The sequence below is a fragment of the Scatophagus argus genome, chromosome 18 (genome assembly GCF_020382885.2).
Source record: "Scatophagus argus isolate fScaArg1 chromosome 18, fScaArg1.pri, whole genome shotgun sequence".
Taxonomy (NCBI): Eukaryota; Metazoa; Chordata; class Actinopteri; family Scatophagidae; genus Scatophagus; species Scatophagus argus.
In genome coordinates, this window is record NC_058510.1 from 14,588,497 (window position 1) to 14,608,637 (window position 20,141).

At 42.6% G+C, this 20,141-nt stretch overlaps 1 protein-coding gene across 6 annotated transcripts in view; it reads right to left on the reverse strand.

Annotated features, from left to right (window-relative positions):
- Window positions 1–20,141, reverse strand: part of adarb2 (adenosine deaminase RNA specific B2 (inactive)) — a 259,292-nt gene that overhangs the window by 9,598 nt on the left and 229,553 nt on the right. For 5 of the 6 annotated variants that reach the window (XM_046370573.1, XM_046370569.1, XM_046370570.1 and 2 more), the window contains 5 exons: window positions 19,150–19,301; window positions 17,408–17,576; window positions 12,927–13,108; window positions 7,238–7,419; window positions 2,461–4,859 (listed from right to left, as the gene is read on the reverse strand). In XM_046370573.1, the coding sequence (XP_046226529.1) occupies window positions 4,683–4,859; window positions 7,238–7,419; window positions 12,927–13,108; window positions 17,408–17,576; window positions 19,150–19,301 (862 nt within the window). In that variant the 3' untranslated portion in view covers window positions 2,461–4,682. Of the gene's footprint in view, window positions 1–561; window positions 610–886; window positions 1,213–2,460; window positions 4,860–7,237; window positions 7,420–12,926; window positions 13,109–17,407; window positions 17,577–19,149; window positions 19,302–20,141 lie in introns of those variants that run through there. The other variant, XR_006841375.1, reaches the window with a different exon arrangement.

A 20,141-nucleotide genomic window follows, 5' to 3' on the forward strand; every position in this document is an offset into this window, starting at 1 on the left:
ATGCTGCCGGGGGAAACAAACATGATCCACCGAGCAGTTCCCCCACCTCCCCAATACCACCACCATCTCTTCTCCCCCACCTCCTCTCCCCTCATCAGATCAACATATAATTCATTATTTTATGTCACTAACTGTGTCCAGTTCTCCTCGTAGTTTTGTGTCTCTCCCTCCCTTTCTTTCTCTCTCTGTATCTTTCTGCAGGTCTCTCTCCATCCAGATCTACATGTTGAACTGCATCCGGCCCTCTGACAAATCCAGTGTCTACTGTCAACATCTGCCCATGTCGTTCTTCTATGTAGTGCTATTAGAACTCAATTGAACAACATATCAGCTAAAAAACAAATACATACAATACATAGTCTTCAGAATTCCAATTATAACAACCTGTCATGTTTGTCCTTTGTAATTTATGATGTTTATTGCATGTTTGTTTCTCTCTCTCATCCTCTCTGTCCTGTCTACCTCTTCATCCCCCAATTCACCCGGCCGACTATCAGCAGGATAATTCTCCCTTGCGTCCCGCTCAAGGCTTCTTCCTGTTAAAAGGGAGTTTTTTCTTACCACTGTCTGCTTGCTCGGGGGTTCAGGCTCTGGGTTTCTGTGAAGCACCTAGAGACAATTTTGATCGTATAAGTATAAGGTGCTATATATAAAAAATATATATATACATACATATACATATATATCAACTACCACTCAACTACAATAACAACCATTTTCTCATTGTCTGATGCTGGATCACTTCAAAAAGTAACTGCAACAGAAAGAGTGTATGCTGGTCTAAATGTACAAGTTGAAATAGTGTCACATCGAGTGTGTTATGGCTCTTAGATTTCATTGAGAAACAGCGTGACACTGGGAGAGAGAATATTTTGTGGAGTTTTACCTCTCTGTCCTCGTCCATTAGATTATAGCTGGCTGGCCGTGACCAGCCACTGGAGCAAATTGTCAATTATGATGTTTATTGTAGAGCACACCGTCGACTCCATGGCCTTAGGGGGAAGGATGGATGCTGCTGAGGAGGCATACCCCCCCCGCCCCTTCTTCCTCGCTTCATTCTTCCTTCAGGCTAATTTGGTGGCTGGTCTGTATGACACCTGCCACCGAGCCTAACAGAGATAACCATTTCCCCACGGATTTCCCCTGGGAGAGACAGGAGGAGGGAGGTCTCTTTAATATTTGTCTGGATGCTCCTGAGGGCCAGTGCTGGTCCTGGAAAAGAGATCATGAGGCTGACAAAGTGGAAATGGCCCAATATCATTGTTCATTATGTTTTTCTTGTGTATATGCAGCATCATAAGATAGATATCAATTGATATGAAAGCCTGATTAATCAAAGAACTGTCAAGACAAAGTAAAATGATAAGATTTCGTGGTTTTATTCACATATACAGTACAAACATTCACTTTTTATTTGTTACTGAAGTGCAATATACAGACCTTAGCAGCAACTCTTCATATACTTTAATTTACATTTAATTAGACATTTTAGGATCTCTTTCACATCTTAGTCAACATCTTTTATACATTTGTTTACATATGTACACTCTGAGATGCAATATTGCCATTCAGACATGCCTTATATTTATTATCTCTCGAAATAAATCTGCAAACCTGTTTTTATGGCTCATGAAAAAGCCATTATGAACCGCGGTGTGAAGCAAAGAGGAATGCTGTCACCTGTGTCGACAAACCAGGTCAAGTTTGATGTGATGGAGTGTAGGCAGATGATGAACGCCTGAACAATAAAAATCTGCACCACACGTTGATGAAAGACAAACACTAACTCTCTGTTCAGATGCACACAGACAAGATTTACACAAACTCCCATCTTTGCCGGCGCGGGAAAGCAGATTCAGGATTAACAGCGCTCAGCTAAGGTGTAAACAAAGCTGGACAACATCAGTTCCTGAAAACTGAAGGATAAACCTGTTAGAGCTGCCCCAGGCCATGGCCCAGTTTCACTGTATGTCCAACAGATTTGGTAATTTGGCAAATTGTAGATGTAATGAATTTACGTCACTTTATGTCACACCTCTTATGGCCATGTGTCAAATGAACTTTATGATTGCATAAAACGTTTAAAATAAAGCTGCGTCTTATGAAAATACTACAAACGAACTGGCGCGCAGAAAAACTGATGCAGGATACTATTTCGCCATAGAAGAAGATGGTATCTGGTTGCATAATAAAGCTGCTGATAGGTGGTGGGTGGTGGGGTCAGCAATGGCCCCTTAAAGGTTAATGTCACTGTTTTTCTGCCCTCTCATGATGGAAAAAATCTTACAAATAAATAAAAAATAAATACAAATAAATTGGCATGCAGATCATCATGGCATATAAAAACTCCACACCTAATTAGTGTTCAGGGAAACACGGCGGAGGTCGAACAAATCACTTAAAGGCCTTGTTTTCTCAGTCAGCTTCTTACTATGAGTGCTGAGGTTTTAGAAAAAGGTTTTATGGATTTGTGGTGTCCTCTGTGCTCCTCTCAATGGTTTAAAAGGTGGGGAGCTTTAATTTGGAAAAAGGCATGTCACCTTAATCAGTGAGCCAATCAGGAGTAACATTTTAATTTGAATATAATCAAATGATAAATAATATTTGGTTGGGTCACCATCACAGCTGTTGGACTTTCAATGAATAATCACTGTGAATTTTCTTTTTTGTTTTTTGTAACATTAATGTTCAGTAATTAAGATTTGAAGCTATGTTTTCGATTTCGGCATTAAAACTCTCAAAAAAAAACCAAACAAAACAAGGAATATCAAATTTACAGTCCTGAAGACGTAAAACTGAGCAAATTTGATTGTCCAACTTATTAAAGACCTGACGAAAGAGTAAAAGAGTAAAGAAAATGATCAGTCAATTTGATGCCAGATGCAGTTCACGTGTTGGTCAAGTTCTCTCTTGTGTCAATCTGTCTGTGTGTCAGAACATCTGCTTCGCATACCGATCTCCAACAGAACAGTCAACAGTTTATTTGATTCTGTATCCTGATGGGAACACACAGCACTGCCAGAACAGGGCGCTCAGTAGGAGCAGGACAGGAAAACAAACAGAAAAACACCACTAGATGTCACTCTCACTACTTGGATCAGACTGCTGACCGGGACATGCCGGTGGCACTTTCGGATGCCTCGACTAAAATCCTTGAAGAGAATACAGCAATGACAGAACAACACAGACGTGATCCTAATGAATATCAACACTTAACTGCATTAAAAACTGACACACTATGCGTGTTTACATGAAATACGCAGAGACATCAAAAGAGTGTGAGGTTCAAATGTACATGGGGAGGATCAGTGTGGTCCATATTCACCTCGCTGATCCTTAATTCATACGTGAAGGTTGTGTGTTCAAGTGCGTCTGAAGAGTGGTGTTAAAAAACAAAATCCCTCAAGTCAGCCACAGTGCTATGTGGGCTTACAGAGCTTTTCTCCACCCTGACTATTATCCATTCAGGGCGGTCATGACCGCAAAGAGCCAGAAAGCACAAGTCGATCAGGTCAGGGAGGCCTGGCTAATGAGTCACGACTCGCTCTTATTGGTGGCGTCAAGCTTTGATTCAGGTGTACGGAAACTGGACATGACAAAATGAAAACTGAGATCATCCAGGTCAAAGGACAGAAAGAAAAAGAACACGAATTTAGCATGATAGAGAAGAAAAAACAGGAAACCACTCCCCTTCCTCCATCATCACATCCACCTGTTTTAGGCAAGCTGTAATGGCCGCATTTATGAACCTTGTCTCAATGTCTTCTCCGTCTCTCCACCCAGTGGGGTGAGGCTGGGAGAAAAAAAAGAGGGTATATTAACCTGTCGTTGTGTCGTGTTAACCTCTGCTTCGCTTGAAAGACGGTAGGTGGGGAGGGGAGGCAGATGCGAGCAAAGAGCAGAGAGTGACAAAGAGGAGGCGAAGAAATGGAGGGGAGAAAATGGAAAGAGGACAAGGAGGGAGAGGCGGGGACTAAAGGAGACGGAAGTCAAGAATCAAAGGGTGAGTCAGAGAAGGGGGACAAAGACGGAAATGAGAGAGGGAAGGTGAGGCGGGCTGGGCTGGAGCAATGGTTTGTCCTTCTTTTTCTCACTCTCTCTTCCTCCATCAGCCATCACCCTGACAGGGCTGGTAATTGGACGTGGACCTCTCTCTCTCCCTCTCTCTCTTTCTTTTCCTCTTTCTCTGTCTGTCTCTCCCCCACGCCTCTGCTCCTCAGTGGGAGCCTTGGGGCCTGGAAAATAACTGATGACAAGATAGCGGCTGCCTTTCATTCTGCTCAAGGTTACCCCACCCTTCTTTGACAGCCGAAGACCGGGGTATTTAGGTGTGTGTTTGCTTAAACGTGTGTGTTTTAAAAAGGGCGAATCAAAGAAAGAGTCCATTTCCTTTTGTCTGTTTTCTTTTCAGGCCGTCCAGTCGACCTTCCTTTCCTCTTGTCGCTTTTCTACTGCGTGGATGGGTGGCACATCCAGAATGACACACATACACACACATACACACACACAGTGGTGATAGCTGCGATTCTAGAGGTCACAGTGGGAAACTTTCAGTTATGAAGGTGTGAAGCAGGATGTTGGTAAAGAGCATGGAGTCATCTTACCCTACAAAAATAAAGGTTAAACAAACACACGCGCACACTGTCTCCCTCACACACACACACACACACACACACTCCTCCTCAGACAGACAGCAGGAACTGTTCCTGCTCGGGCGGTTTCTTGACCCAGGTGCCGAGGCCCATTTCCTGCAGAGACCTGAACCACTGCTGCTTCACTGTCTGGTAAGGACGCGCCGCCATCTTGGCCTCACAGTACATGAGCTGGCGGTCCGCCGGGGCGGACATGTGGATCCCCAGCTGAAGAGGGCGAGCAAGCAAGAGACAAAGAGCAGAGGAAAGACAGAGAAAGCAACTGGGAGTCAGATAAAAGTGACACAGAGACAGACATGAAGATAGGAAGGGAAAACAAAGAGAGAGAGCCGGGGCACAGTGGCTAAAGGTTTCGTTGGGGGGGGGGGGCAAACAAAACGAATGAGCCGGCACAAATGCATTTGGGTGGGGTTGAGAGGCGGTGGGGGGGCTTCAACAGCTGTGTAATCTCCCCATTTAGATTTCACAAGCAATTGAACATTCTCTGTGCTTTTTGCGCATTCCTATTGTCGCAAGGGGAAACAATGAAGATCAGCCGAGAGACAAGTGTGGAGAGAGAGAGAGGGAGAGAGTAAAAGTTTCTTTTTGAGATTAGTGCGACTGCTCACGCGTGGCCCTTATATACGGCACGCAGGGAGCACTTAGGGCGGGGGCCTCCTCGAGTACTCCTCCAAATAATTATGGTTTCATAGTCATTATGCGTTAACGGCCGCCATTTGGCAATGCAGGCAGTGTCTGTTACATAAAGTTTCAGAAGGGAAAGTGCAGCGGGACTGTGTGCTGACTTTAAAGATCCGAGCTGCCGGGTTTTGATAAGCTGCATAGATGGCAGATGTTGTCGGGCCAACAAATTTATCTGCGGAGGGAAGGAAACGCCACATATCCTATACAGAGCGTTCCCCTGCAGCAGAGAACTCCGCCACTCTGATTTTAACACACGTGTCTGTGCTTTTTCATCGAGTGGATGTTGGCATGCGTCACTGTAGTTAATGTTTCAGTATTACTCTGCGTATGTGCTTTCACGAGATCCATAACGCTAAAGGATGGTCTGTTGTGTTCGACAGCATCCAAATACTTCCTCTTGCTTTCCAGCAGCGGCGCGCGAGGTGAAACTTATTTCATAGAAAAAAAGAGACTATTGTTCATGCTCGTATTATTTAAATAGTACATCATAATATTTTTCCAGCAAGTAAAAGATGCGCTGTGGAGGGTGGCTTTTAATTAACATTTAAATTAGCAGGACTTTTTCACAGCAGATATTTCAACATGTCATAACAAGCAAAGTACAGTGTAATTAGCAATATCAATAATGGCTGTATTCCATTTAGCTGTGCCTTTGCCCAGGTACTGTGCATACTGCTATTGTTATATGGAACAGAGCTATCACTGATGTCACACCTTTTTCTAGAATAACACAAAAGTCAAAATGTCTGCTGTGAGAAAACACCACACTAAAGCAGTAGCTTTACCATGTACCGGTAAACTTCTTGTAATGACATCCTCAGCGCTCCACAACATGGAGACTCGGTACTCAGCTGGATAATTTAACACTTTGCAATGGCCAGCGTGTTATCACTTTGAATTATCTCAACTCGAACCAGAAGAGCAACATGGGACTGGGACCTTTGTTGCATCAGTCTCTCCCTCATTTCACCTCTCAAATGTCCTTTATCATAAGGCCAAATTGCCATTTGTTACTGACAAATCTTGTAAGTAAAATGAATACTGCGCCCATGAATCTTCAACACTGCTACAATGGAGAAGTAATCAGTCAAAGGTGTAAAACAGAGCTGCTGCAAGTTCTGAATTCTTCTCTGTTGCCATGGGGAACAAAACACCACCTCACAGTTAATAATTCACCCACATGTCTATGCGTCAAAAGTGAACTCAAATTACTCAATGTTTTGTCAGATTTCTGTAAAGTGAAATGTTGTTTATAGTTCGCACACACAACAGAATTTTAAAGGTGCAGTAAGTGATTCTGGAGAAGAATCGTTTAATTGTTGATTCTCATTCTCAGGTTTGGGCTGATCAAAATGTTGGTGTTTGACAACATGGGAATGAGACTCAACAATCAAAAATGTCACAAACACAGCCAGCCCCGCTCTGAACTCAAAGAACAGAGAAGCTCGCATAACACACACAGAGTGACTTCAGTCTCCGCTCAGGATTCTCTTACTCCACTCTATCTTTACATAGCAAGTAACTTATCTGTTGCCGTATGATGCTCAAAATATCATATTTAAGCTTTAAGCTCATGGTTTTACATTTCTTAGCAAAAGAAGACTTGTGAGCGCTTGCTTGTCTTGTACATAGTCAATACTTTTAACTCGTTAATTAAATAATCTGATATGCAGTATTCATTTTTATCTAAATTTTTGTACGATTGCTTAAAATGATCCAAGTCTCCAAGCCTTGGAAGTTTTTCAACTGCCAGTCGCATCGTCTGTTTCGCAGCAGCCAAAAATACAACTCAGTCCCTGCACAGAAGTATTGCTGTCACAGATTCTCTCTCCTCACTGATGAACTCAACCGGCAGTCCTCTCTGGCAGGACTTTAGCTTCCCTGAGGATGTTTGTGCTTACCTTGCGGTAAAGCCTGTTCCAGCGGGTGAACAGCGCGTGCTTGCAGAGGCGAGACGGTGTCCCCGATTCCCGTCTCCGTCCGGTGGCTGTGTTGACCACCTCCAACTGTGCGTCACCCAGCGTCCAGTTCACGCTCACACAAGAGGCCTTCCCAGGCTGCTGATACTCTGCACAGCTCAGGCCTACAGGGAAGACAGCACAGGAGAGAAAGAATGACTTCAGGGTGGGTTTAATCTCCATTACAATCAAGACATTCGCACATTGTTGATGTGAACATTCCATAAAAGTGCTCCAAAAGGTAATGCACTTGTGAGTAAAACCTAAATAAAAAGTCAAAATTTGCAATTTTCCTTTCAGACCTCCACTTTGTTGTTTCGTTTAACCTTTCGTCACCCTTCCCTCACTTTCTCCCTGAGGCTAATGGCAGACATAAAGTTTTGCAATGCTGCGAAAAGCCAAGTCAACCCAGGCCTGAAACTGCATTGCTTGTTTATATGAAGCTTTGATATCCACTCAGAGAGAGGGAGGGAGGAGCAGGGAGGTGAGAACAGGTGGGCTGCTGAGCATCTAAGCAGCATGTTCCTGCCTTTGTGTGAGAGCTTTTCTGCTCCTGAGTTCCTGCAGTTAACAGTGTTAGAGTTTTGCCAGCTATGACGTACGCTGTAAATATTATCCCCCACAACGCACCTTTACATTGGCCTGTCTGTCTCTCTGTCTCGCCCTGTCCACCTTCTCTATCTGAAATAATTAGCCTTGCTACCAAACGCAGAGAGCGATCAACCGGGAGATCAGGAAGCGATCGGGAAGAAGAAAGAGAGAAAGGTAGAAGAGTGGAGGAAAGTGGCGGTAACACTGGGTCTCAGAAAGGCAGAGGAGCTGACAGTGGGGGAGAAAAACGAATGAGGGCTCAACGTGAAAACTTGTGTGTTTCTTGTGAGCCGGTTTCCCAGCATGTTCTGGGAAAGCTGAGTGGAGATGTTGTGACTCAGCGTTGGAAATCAGTCCGAAGCAGTAGAAAACGCCGAACCACAATCTGCTTGGGGATGGAGTGAGGAAACAGATCTCGTAAAGAAACACATTTTTTACTTATTTTCACAGGGACGGAGTCCAAATTTTAACTCTTGTCCTAGATGTTAAATTGGTAGCAAAAGTGTTTTTGTGATTAACCATAAATAATTACTGCTGCTACAAATTAATACTTACACATTTTAAGATGTAAAGTGTTTACTGTGGTTTACACTCCAATATGTTGCATTGTGTGTTGTCACAGATGTGTTTTTTCACTTATTGCTGACAAGGAAAAGTTGACTTCAATATGTGTCACAGTGTCAAAGACACACTTCACATGTAGCATCGGGGCTAACACAATCTGACAGTTAAGTGCTGCTTCAACATTGTATCCACTCTAAATGTATGAAACTGTCTTCAGAAAGGAATCGCTGTCTTGGATTTCACCTTGACTTGAAGCTCAGTTATTTATTACATCATGCGGTGTTAAATGTGGACTACCTTTCTTCAAAATCAGCAGACACATTCAGCGCGACAGCTGAACAACAGTTGCTTCTGATCTCACCGTCTGACAGACAGCTTGTTATAGTACACTACAATACCACAATACATGCCTGCAGATCATCTCTCTCCTTGCCGCACTCATTTTCCCGTCTTCACTCTTCCATTCACCAATCCCAGCTCTGCTTTTCTGTAGCTCCTCGGAGCTGGAATGAATTGCCTGCCACAGTAACAATCCTCCAAGTCTCTTATTACCCATCTCTTCTCTCGCATGTGGAGACGCACCCCTTTGAACAAAAGACCCTCCTATCCATCCTGCCTTTTTCCTTTCTCTCGCTCCATTCATGGCTCATTTCATCCCTTGAATGGACTTGACTCCTCTGTTTCTGTAATAGCCAATTTGATTTTTCCCTCATTGAAGACTTGATCAATTTCCCTTCTGGGAAGTGTTTGGCAAACATGAAAGACGCTAAATTAGAGCCACTGGTTATGGGATTTATAACTGTACAATACACATACACATGACTTAAAATCTGCTGTATAATGACAGGGTGTGGATAGCCTGACTGTTAATGTGTACACATCTTATCTAGAGTGCATTACTGTAGTACTGCAGCCTCTTCAAAAAAGAGGACAAGTGATCTATCAGCAGGTATGTGAAAGGTGGGATGTCCACCTTTCACATACCTGCTGCTAGATCACTTCTATGTCTGTGTAAGTGGCCACAATTCATTTATGAGAGAGTACAGAAAGTGACTCAAAGGCTGACGGTTCAAATCCCTAACAGATTTGGCGAGGCTGCTCTTTGTTGACCATCAACAGCACTTTATCTCTAACTGCTTCACAGTTTACACACAATATGTATATTGCACATACACTGCACAAAGAGCTACTTCCATCTCTAACATGTGAGCAGCTCTCCAACATATCAACCAGACACACCTACCGATTCTTTTGAGCATCAGTCCCAAAAACAAGTCTTTTCACCGACTCTCTACACAAGCTGGCACACAACACGTGCTGGTTGCCACTCCTTTTCATTGTGTCTTTACAGAACCAGATGGAAAAGATTGAAAATCTTCTTCCTGAATTTGCAGATGTATAGAAATAGTTCTTGATATGCAATGAAATTTTGAGACAGCCTCACATTATATAAAAACCTAGGCCTACCTCCAGGACTACAGTCACTCCGTTTTATTTTAAAGATCCAGTGTGTGGGATTTAGTGGCATCTGGTGGTGTTCTGCCGACTGCAAACAAGGGAACACATATCCCAACAGTGTTTGGTTTGTTTGTTCTGGGCTACTGTAAAAACACAGCACACGTCGTGGAAGACGACCTGCTATGAATATTCAAGGTCTGTCCTGAAATCCTACACACTGGATCTTTAAAGGCAACATAACTAGTATTGGAGGTTTACCCTTGAACTCAAAGCCAGTGTCCTCTGATGATTCATGCAGCCATATTTCACACCACAAAACAAAATGACCGTCTCAAAATCTGAATTATGAATATGCGTGAACAAAGTAGTGTGTAGCTGTAAAACGTGCATGTATACTCAATACAACTGCAAAACTTCAAATGTTGTGAACAACCATTATTAATGTTTCCTTTATCTGCTGTTGTTCTGAATCTTCTTATCCCAAAACGACAAAGCCACAGTTTCTGTTCACGCTGTGGTGGGAGTGAGCAGCAGGACGAGAGTGAAGGACAAATCAGTCCATCGATGTGTTTGGCCCTCAGGGTTCAGGTGGAGCTGCTTTGGCTGTGTGCGATAAGAGCAGGCCCTGCGATCCCCAGGAATTTCCTCTAGGGGTGTTGCTTTTAAATAACCCTGGACACACAATAGCCGGGGAGCTCATCAGAGCCAATGAAAGGATGGAGGAGGAGATGAGAAGAGGTGGGGGTAGATACGCACACAGACATCTGAATGCAAACCAAAGCTCTCCGTTTCTTCCCTCCCTTCCTGCCTCCCTGCCTCCCTCTCTTCCCCTCAGCCTGCCCGCCTCTCCCCCCTCTCTGTCCGAGCTCCCTTCACATTGAATGGCTGTCAGATAAGGCCTGTGATTACACTGATTTGGTGCAGGGCCACTCTCTGTCCATCTTTCCTCTTCGCCCTTCTCTTCCTTCACTCTTCTACCCTTCAATAGACCGTAGCCACACGAGGTACTGCAGGTGTAAAGAACTGACAGTTGGGGACGTGTGGACACGTGAAGAAAACACACCTCATGCGTCAGAGGGGAGGGCAGAGCATTGGCGAGAGACACAAGAGGGCACTTTCGTTTTGAGTAAAGAGGATGTCAGAAAGTAAAGGCCATGTCTATATCATTCGTCAACAAAAGGAACCCTCAGCACTCAGAAATAGTGAAAAGGATATTCTGCAGCTTCACTCTTGCATGGGTAAAAAAACAAAAAACAAAATGTATAGTCATTAAACAAACAACCGATGTACTTCCTGTGAGATTTATTGTCGTTAGCGTGAATGACTTAACTATGAATGATGAACAAATGGATCATACCAGACCACAAATGTTAACTAAAGCTTTAACGTCATATCTAAAAACCAAAATTTCAAATCATGAGAAATGCTGTCTGAAGGCTGTGGTCTGAGAATTCAGTGATAAATGTGACCCAGCTATCGTCACCAGAGGACAACTCAGTACAATTATCAATCTTGATGAAGACAGGCCTCACAAAATATTCATCCTCATGGCACCCAATTACACAAAGCACAGGCCCGCAACACAAAGAGCTCCAATGCCCTTCAAGAAGTGCACTTGAAACCTGACAAAAGTATGGTGGATACTGGGAACGGAGTATGCGATTGTCACCGCCTTTGTTCTTATCAATGATGCTTGCAACAAAATGTGCCCTACATCGCTGTGCGTCTCTGTCTCTCAGCCACTCCGACTGGCCTAGATCTGAAGTGATGGCTGATGCAGTTTCTACAAGTTGGGTGTCATTCAGATCCTCTTCCAGCATTCATCTTCACTACAAACGAAGTCTCAGGTCTCAGTGGAGCCCTGCAGGCTGACGTGCCAGACAACTTCTTAGCTGTTGCTTGTCTGGCTGGCACAATGTGAGTGCTGAGAAGCTGTGGTACATGAGTTTGTTAAGCGTGTGTGGGTGTGTGCATGTGGGTGTTACATGTGTGATCTGTTGTGATTCATTTGGTCTGGAGCTGACATAGTTATTAAAAGAAACCTCAGAAAATAGATACTATATACATATGGCCCAGGATCTCTGTATGGAGTGGCCCCATGTGAAAACACAGAGATGCCTTTATTTAGCACAGGATAGTACCTGTTTAAAGAACTGAAAGCACAGTCTGTCAGTGAGATGGAGAAAATATTAAACTTTGTTTAGACCACCTAGAAGTAAACCAACCTGTGAAAACAATGGTTCAATGAGTTCAAATGCTCTGAGTGCTTGTAATTAACTTGATAGGCTACATGTTATTATTCCCACCACCCAAGAGTTAAAGAGCATAAATTCTTCCGATCCTGCAACTTAAAATTAGGAACATAAACATTAAAATTAAGAACCATTAAAAGTGAACACAATCAAACTATCATGTGTCCCCCAAGGATCTTTCACTTAGACTAAGACTTATCTTTAAAGGAACAACAGCTAGTATTAGAAAAAAAAAAGAACCAGAAAGAGAGAGTTACTATCCAACTCTTCAGTTCCCCTGAGTTTTACAGAACTTAATAGCATGTTTTAACTACTGTTCTGGTGTCCCAGCCTGAAACTTTTCTGATTTGGTCCGTTCTCAGCGCTCTCTTAGTGTTGTTATTTTGGCCCACAGGCAGCTGCGAAAAGCTCTAAACTCCACTGTAAATGACCTTCCCAGCACCACATTCTAGCTAGCAACTAGCTGATGAACACAGTGGAGCATTTAGCAGATAAAGAGCCACATATTTCTCTTAGGAGCTGATAAACGAGAGTGAATACTGGGCTTCACCAAGTGGACACAAACATGACTCCAAATGAACGCTAATGTTTCCTTGTAACTGCTGGGTGTGTATACGCGTTAGCACTAACAAGTCTGCCGTGTTAATGCAGAAAGCGACTGAATGTCAGCGCTCACAGCTGTCAAAGAAAGAAAGAAAGAAAGAAAGAAAAGATGACTTAAACTAAATAAATAGTACATGAAGTTGTGTGAGTGTTTGCAGCCGTACCACTGAGTAGGGGCTGGTTGCGCCTGTGCATGGCGGGCAGTGGGCCCAGGCGCTCTAACCGCTGGTTTAGAACTCTGCCCAGATGGCCCGTGTGACGGAGGCTGCCAACAGTCACGCTGTGCAGGTACACCGGCTCCACGAAGTGGCTCAGCAACGCCCCCTGCAGGCCCAGGATATTCCACCTGTGAGGGAGGAGAAAGTGGAAAGTGGAAGAAGTCAAGAGAGAGGAAGTCAGGGAGAAAGATTGTTTGAGAAGTAGATAAGGGGGGGAGGAGAGAGAGAGAGTGAGCATTTATGAAAATGTTGGTGAGGAATTGAGAGGACGATAAGTGGTATGGATGAAAGAAAGAGCAAAAAAAGAAAAAGGAATGGCAACAGTTGGGAGGAGGGAGATTAGGCGGGAAGAGATAGAATCAGGGGAGAAAAAGGAGGAAAAAGAGGAAGAGAAAAAAGAGAGGGAGACAGATGTGAGTGCTTCAATGACAGGTAGAGACAATTTGATCATTATCTTGATGTGGGACGTGATGAATAACAGCCACTGGCCTGACAACACACACAAGCAGATACACACACATAATCTGACAGACACACACACAAGTACTCTTCTCTCACGTTCCCCTGGTTCAGAGACCAAGTACCACCTCCAACAACAACGGTGCCAAAGGTCAGTACATCAGCATTCATTACACGGAACAACACATTACAATGTGTGCATTCATCAGTGCCACTGAGGTTAATGCACTGCGGGAAAGCTTTTGTCGACTGCTCAGCGCGAGAGCCGATCATCTCAGGATTGGTTTTGGGAGATCCACGAGTGACACAAAATCATTGTGGGGCTAATTCTCCCAGTGGCACGGATGCCTGATACTGTAGCCAGCTGGTCATGTGCCACCTACTGTCCAAATCTCCTCTATTTAACCAGCAGATGCTAATTTATGGATGGAAAATGATAATTATCATGTTTATTATCATCCCTGCCCTTCATAGAGAGAGAGCCTGCTGTGTGCATGAGCTGTGTACTCTCCGGTGCACTGGACTAATGAACTTATGCGAGACACAACCAAAGGCTCGACATTATGCTACTAATTTTGAGATCATTGTTCTTTTTGTTAATCAATGTCTCTTTATCATGGATGCAATTACAGCGGCTGCTTGTTTTTTTTTTTTTGTACCCCCCGACTTAATAATCACTCATTACAGCTTCTTTCGTTTCCCGAGCAGTCAATTAACATCAACGGCTTTCAGGGAATCACTAAATGTGCTCACGAAGCGCCCGCCGCCCGCCTATGCTTTTCCTACAATCTGTCACCGAGATCTGTCCTTCCCTCTCAAACAGAGAGAGGAGGAGCTTTTCTCTAAAAAAAAAAAAAAAAAAAAAAAGCGCACACACACACACACACACACACACACACACACACAACGTCGGTGCTCCACCAAAACAGAAATAGTTTAGCCTGAAATATTAATTTACCCAGAAAGCGACACCGTGAATCAGAAACATCTTCTAATCTCATGCAAGAAAAGACAGCCATCTGGCTCGGGCATGTGCATTTAAAGAGAGGAGAGGGGAGAGACCTCTTCTATCTCTCTCGCCACATCTATCCTTTCTTTCCTCCCCCCAGTAAACGCCGACCATTAAAGTAATGTGTTCATCTGCATAAAACTGCAGTGGAATTGAGAACATCATTGTTATATGAAAGCCATTTAGGCCCCTCAATTAAATCCAGCTGTCGACTTCACATCAAATATTAGCAAAGGAGCTTCAGAGGTACAACTTAAGAAAACAAAATCATAATCACATGGTGAAGCAATAATGGGGTGAGACGTCAGCCATTATCAAAGATGTTTAAAATAAGAGAAAAGATTCAAAAATCCCCGATGGTCAGAGCTGAACTAACTATAATAAAGTGCAGGAACTGAAAGAAGTGGGGAAATAAAAAAGTAATGGCAGGCTGCAAAATGAGTGTGACAGAGGACAAGAAGAGTATCCAGGGGATCACTTTAAGACTGCAGCAGTGTGTGTGTGTGTGCGTTTGCGGTCCTAAGCTCCTCTCAGTTCCACCCTCCACCCTGACCTTGATAAACTGGCCCTTGGTGACCCACTCACTTTAACGACGGCCACCCATCATTTACAGCAATATATATAAAAAAAAAATCAGAAAGGGGAGGCTGTGGAGCAAAGAGAGTGCGTCTGCCGTCTGCCCTGGCGGGATGGAGGGGAGGGGATGGTGGGAGGGAAGAAAAGCAGGGTGTCCCTTCTCCCTCCCCCGTCACTCTATTTTTTTGTAAAGTAATTGCTTTCACCCCCGTTGGTGACCTGGGTAGATTTAATCACACCATCTCCAGCCCTGGCCAACTGAATCAAATTGGTCAAATTAACAGCAGCTCCACAGGAGAAGGGTTCACCTCTCTCTGTCTCTTCCTCCCTTTCTCTGTCTGTGTTTGTGCCAACCCTTCCACACACACACACTCACACACACACACACACACACACACACAGAGAGAGAGAGAGAGAGTGGCACAGTGCAGTGCTTACTAAGCTGAATTCCTGGTTTCGGTTCCTGTTTTGGCCCACCCTGGCAGAAAAACTAAGACTTTACAAAAAAATGATTTCAGACTTGTTAGAAAATAACACATCACGGGTGAAAGTAGAGCTTTATTATTGTTGAGTGCCCTGAAGACTGTAAACTTAGAGTTTTTAGGCAGGCTAATAGCCTGACTCAGGGATGGCTATGTCAGTCAGGTACTTTGTCCATGTCAGAAACATTCATGGTTCCCAGATGGTTCCAATATGAGGTCAAAATTGTCCAACAAATGAACAAACACCTCAGAGTCCCATCAGCCTCAGAAGCAGGCCTATTTGTGTTTTGTGTGAATTAGCAAATCTTAGCAAGCTAACATGCTAAATTAAGATGGTGAATGACTTAAATATCAAAGTGTTGTTCACAACTGCAATTCTCAGAATTTTGTTGTTAGTACTAAACTCAAATCACTACTCATAATTACCATAAATTATTTCACAGTTTACTTAGCTACTATGTGACTTCTGAAAGAAGGTGGTGGATTATGTTACAAGCCTAACTTAAACATTTTAGCATTTAACATTGCAATGAACAATCAAGTTTGGCGAAAGTTACATGGATTTTGACTGTCATACTTGGATTTAGATTAGATTTATAGATTAGAATAGATTAGAACAGTTGCTCTATTCAAAATTTAATTTGCCAATAAACTTATTTCACTCAATTATAGAATACCATTACCTTAAATAGCTGCCTCAACATTTGAAATTTACAGCAAGTAACCAGACAGTAAAAACGCTCAAGTGTGAGTTAAAGGTAGTAAATCTAAACTAAAACTAAACAGCTTCACTCTGCTAGCAAACCTACAGCACATTTTTGGATCAAGTGAAATCACAGCAGCCCATAGAAAACCTGCCATTACATTCTGGTATGTACCTGGCATAAGGTGAATAAACAGCAGAAAGCGGACAAAAGGCTGTATGACTATACTAGCTACAGATCTGGAGATTAAAACAATGACGTGATAAATACACAAATTCATTACAACAGGATTAGCTGTTCAAGTCACATATGGGAAATCAATAATCACCATCCAGTATATAAAAAGATTTCACATACAGCTCATGTCAACACAAACATGCATGTACACACACAGAGCAAAGTAAACTTCAGACAAACCTCACAAAGTGCACTTTAGAAAGCTTTACTTAAACAGAGATCACTCTTTCTCATAAGGAAGCTAATCTCCTAATAAAGTTAAACCTTCAAAAAAAAATCCTTTTACCCTTCCTCCAGACACCTCCTGGGTGAAAGGATGTGCTGATCACATGGTTTGTTAGGGGTTTATACTCAGGTGTCTTGTGTTGACCTTTACAACAAAATCAACACAATCCACACACTAATAACTGCAATGAGAGAAATGATGAAATTATATTTAAGGGCTTATTGGTGTTGCTGAAGTCCTATGAATGTTTTCTTTAATCCATTTAGAAATACAAGTGTGGATCTTTTCAACTTCACTTTTATGAGAGAGTCACGGTCACTGAATTAGCATAAAAAAAATTGTTACCCGAGCACAGAGAAAATATGAAGAGTAATGTAAGACTGAAAATTTGTGAACAAAGTAGCACTTTCTGTGTAGTTCAATATCAAACTGGTTAAATTTCTGCAATTTAAATATAAAGAAACCAAGGGCAGCACTTTATCTGACAAATGAAATGATCAGATTTTTAATCTCACCAAAGGAGAAGAATAAATCAGTCTGCATGGATGTTCAGAATGGCAGCAGGACAGAAAGGAGCTTTTGTTTAATTTAGTTTTGACACACCTGACAAATAACAAAATCAACAAGTGAAATATCAACAAAGGCTAGATTTTGAACAGAAAGAACACCAAAAAGGACAAGAAAAAGAAAGTAAGAGAATTTCAAATCCAGAGGTAACATCCGACAGCACAAACCTGGTGATCTTGTCGGTACAGGACATGGTGATGAGCTGCTCGCCCTGTAAGACGCCGTCCCATGTCTGGACGGGCCCCCGGCATCGCACAGGCACCGTCCCCTCGCCAGACTCGATTTTGGTCCGTAGGTGGCTGCGGTGCTTTCTCATGAGGTGTCTGCTGCTGTGTACTGTCAACACAACACACACAATCTCAGCCTGAGCTTCATCGCTTCACATTATGTCATTTCTTATTACACGGTTTTGCTGGATACCCAATTTAATTAGCTGATAATGAAGCCTGTTGTTCCTTAATAACACAAAGCTGTTTCAGATTTAATCAGCAGCCAAGATTCATTTTGCAGATTTCCGATCAAATTTACTCAAAATATACGAGTCCAAAAAGACATCAGCTAAACCATACACATTTTCCATTATTGCTTCTAATATATTATGAAAACGATCCATTGTGTAGTACACACTCTCAGTATAATCAGGGATGTTCTCAGCTACTAATTATTGGTGTTCATGTGTAACTAGCTGCATGTAATTAGAAAAAGTTTATCCAATAAGAAAAAAATGACTCATTATTGTTATATATTTCTGTAAGATGACAGTTAGTAGTTTATTTTAGGGAATTACATTATTTTGGGATCACTGAATGCCGAATTCTGAATTAATTTGACTGGGCTGTTGCTGGGTGGACAAAGCAGCATACTGTTTGGATTGAAGAGAAGGAACGATTCTTCTGGATGAAAGAAATGCCACCTTGATGCAGTTTATAGGCATGGTATGAAGTACTACTGCAATAATAGCCGACAGTTCAGTCCTTGTGTTTTTGACTTTCTTTTTCTTTCAGGAAGAAGGAAAAAGGAAACTGAGGTACAGGATAAAACATAGATAATGTTTTGAGTAAATCTGCAACATGGATATCTCCCCAACAGGGCGCATGTTGAGAGAATTTTTGTTTTATTTCTCTCATTTCTTTCTGCTTAAACTTCAACTCTCTCTCTTCCTTTCCTTTCTTCAGGCTTCGGCTGATGTGACAACTGCTAAAAATTAAGCTCCAACTCGCAGCTCAGCAGCGTTTAAGAACAGTGAGGAAAAGGTACTAAGTAATGTCCTAATCTCCAAGAGCGCTCTGCAGAACATTTAAAAAGTTTAATGACCAAAAGTGTCAGGTTCAAAGGCTTCTTCCACTGACATCATCGACTTTCCTCGCCGCTTTCTTTCTATCCTGACTGCTTTCATGAAAATCTGCCCACGTACTCCACTGTAGTGTATATTCATGGATCTGAATAGCAGTTTCAGTCTGTGAAGAAGAGAAGGGATGCATATACATTCTAATGATGGAAAATGCAGTCTGGATTACATTTCTCAACATGTAGGCCAGCAGGCAGAAAAATGCTGGGCAAACGGTCTAAATGAATACACAATTTATTTTCAGTGGGTAAGCAATAAAATGTCATCTAGTCAGCACAGCGTGGCTGAAAGAGGCCAAAAACGGGATGTGACATGAAAGGATGCCAGCTTCTTGACTGTCTCTGTTGTGTTTAAAAAAAAAAAAAAAAAAAGCAGAGCAGCGGCTTTCAGAACATCTGTCAGACAAAATGATCTCTCTATAAACCTGAGAGACTGAGATCCTAAAGAAAACAAAAGTGATTACATTAAAAAGAAATACATCATATGTTTATTAACAATAGGTTTCGTTTTCCATTTCTAACAATGTCAACTTATAAGTAATAGAAAAGCCTGGTGTCTCACAGTCAGTGGTGATTTCATAGGGCGAGTTGAGCCTCCCGTCGCCACACGGCGATGTGCTGATGTACATGTGGAAATGGATGTTTTCTCTCAATCTGTAGCTGCACTCCTTGTGCCGCACAAATATCGACTCCTCCCAGTCCTCTGGTCTTTTACTTCAGTCGTGAAAAAGAGAAAAAGCAAACAACAAGTAAGGAGACTGATGAGAAAGGTAACACCATTCATCACAGCATGGAAAATAGATTTCCACTTTTTGTTTCCAATGATGGAGTGAGGCAGAGAAGAGAAGAGAGATGGACACTGGCCCTCTGTCTCACCACAGTCCATTCTCCTGCTGTCACACAGACTCCTGGACATTACTCAGGCTGTCCAAATGTCTCAAGGGAAACAGGGAGAGTTTAACCTGTGGTCTACAGCTACGCACTTTGCATTTGAGTCATGAAAGTGTCATCATGAAGGTCAACTAAACTGGCTGTGTTACAGTAATGGGTAAATATATAGCAAAGATGCATGGATAGGAGAAATATGTCAGGTGCAGCATGGGTTTTACTGGCACGCCATATTAACTGTTTTATAGCCACTGTGATGCTGTTACTGACACTGCAACTGATGGAACTCAGTGGAAACATGAAACTTTGGTACGTACTGACAAAAATGTTGAAAATGTCGCCTTGTTATTTCTTATACACACAGCGAGTATAGGAATCCCGGAGTACAAATAACAGACTGGAGTGGAAGAACAGGACTTCCTGAGTTCAGACAGCGACAGCGGCTGAGCTGCTACACACACACACACACAGGTATCACAATTATCTGTGGTACCAGTATATTGCTTGGCTAATGCTAAAGCTAATGTCTGACGTCTGTCTGTTTTTATATTGGCTGTTTGGGGTGAAGCAGCCTGCTCACACAGGGTCAGTATTTATTGTGCTAGGTAACGTCTAAACTAACATCTGTTGCAAATAAACTCAAATTCAAACAAATTACACAAAAAA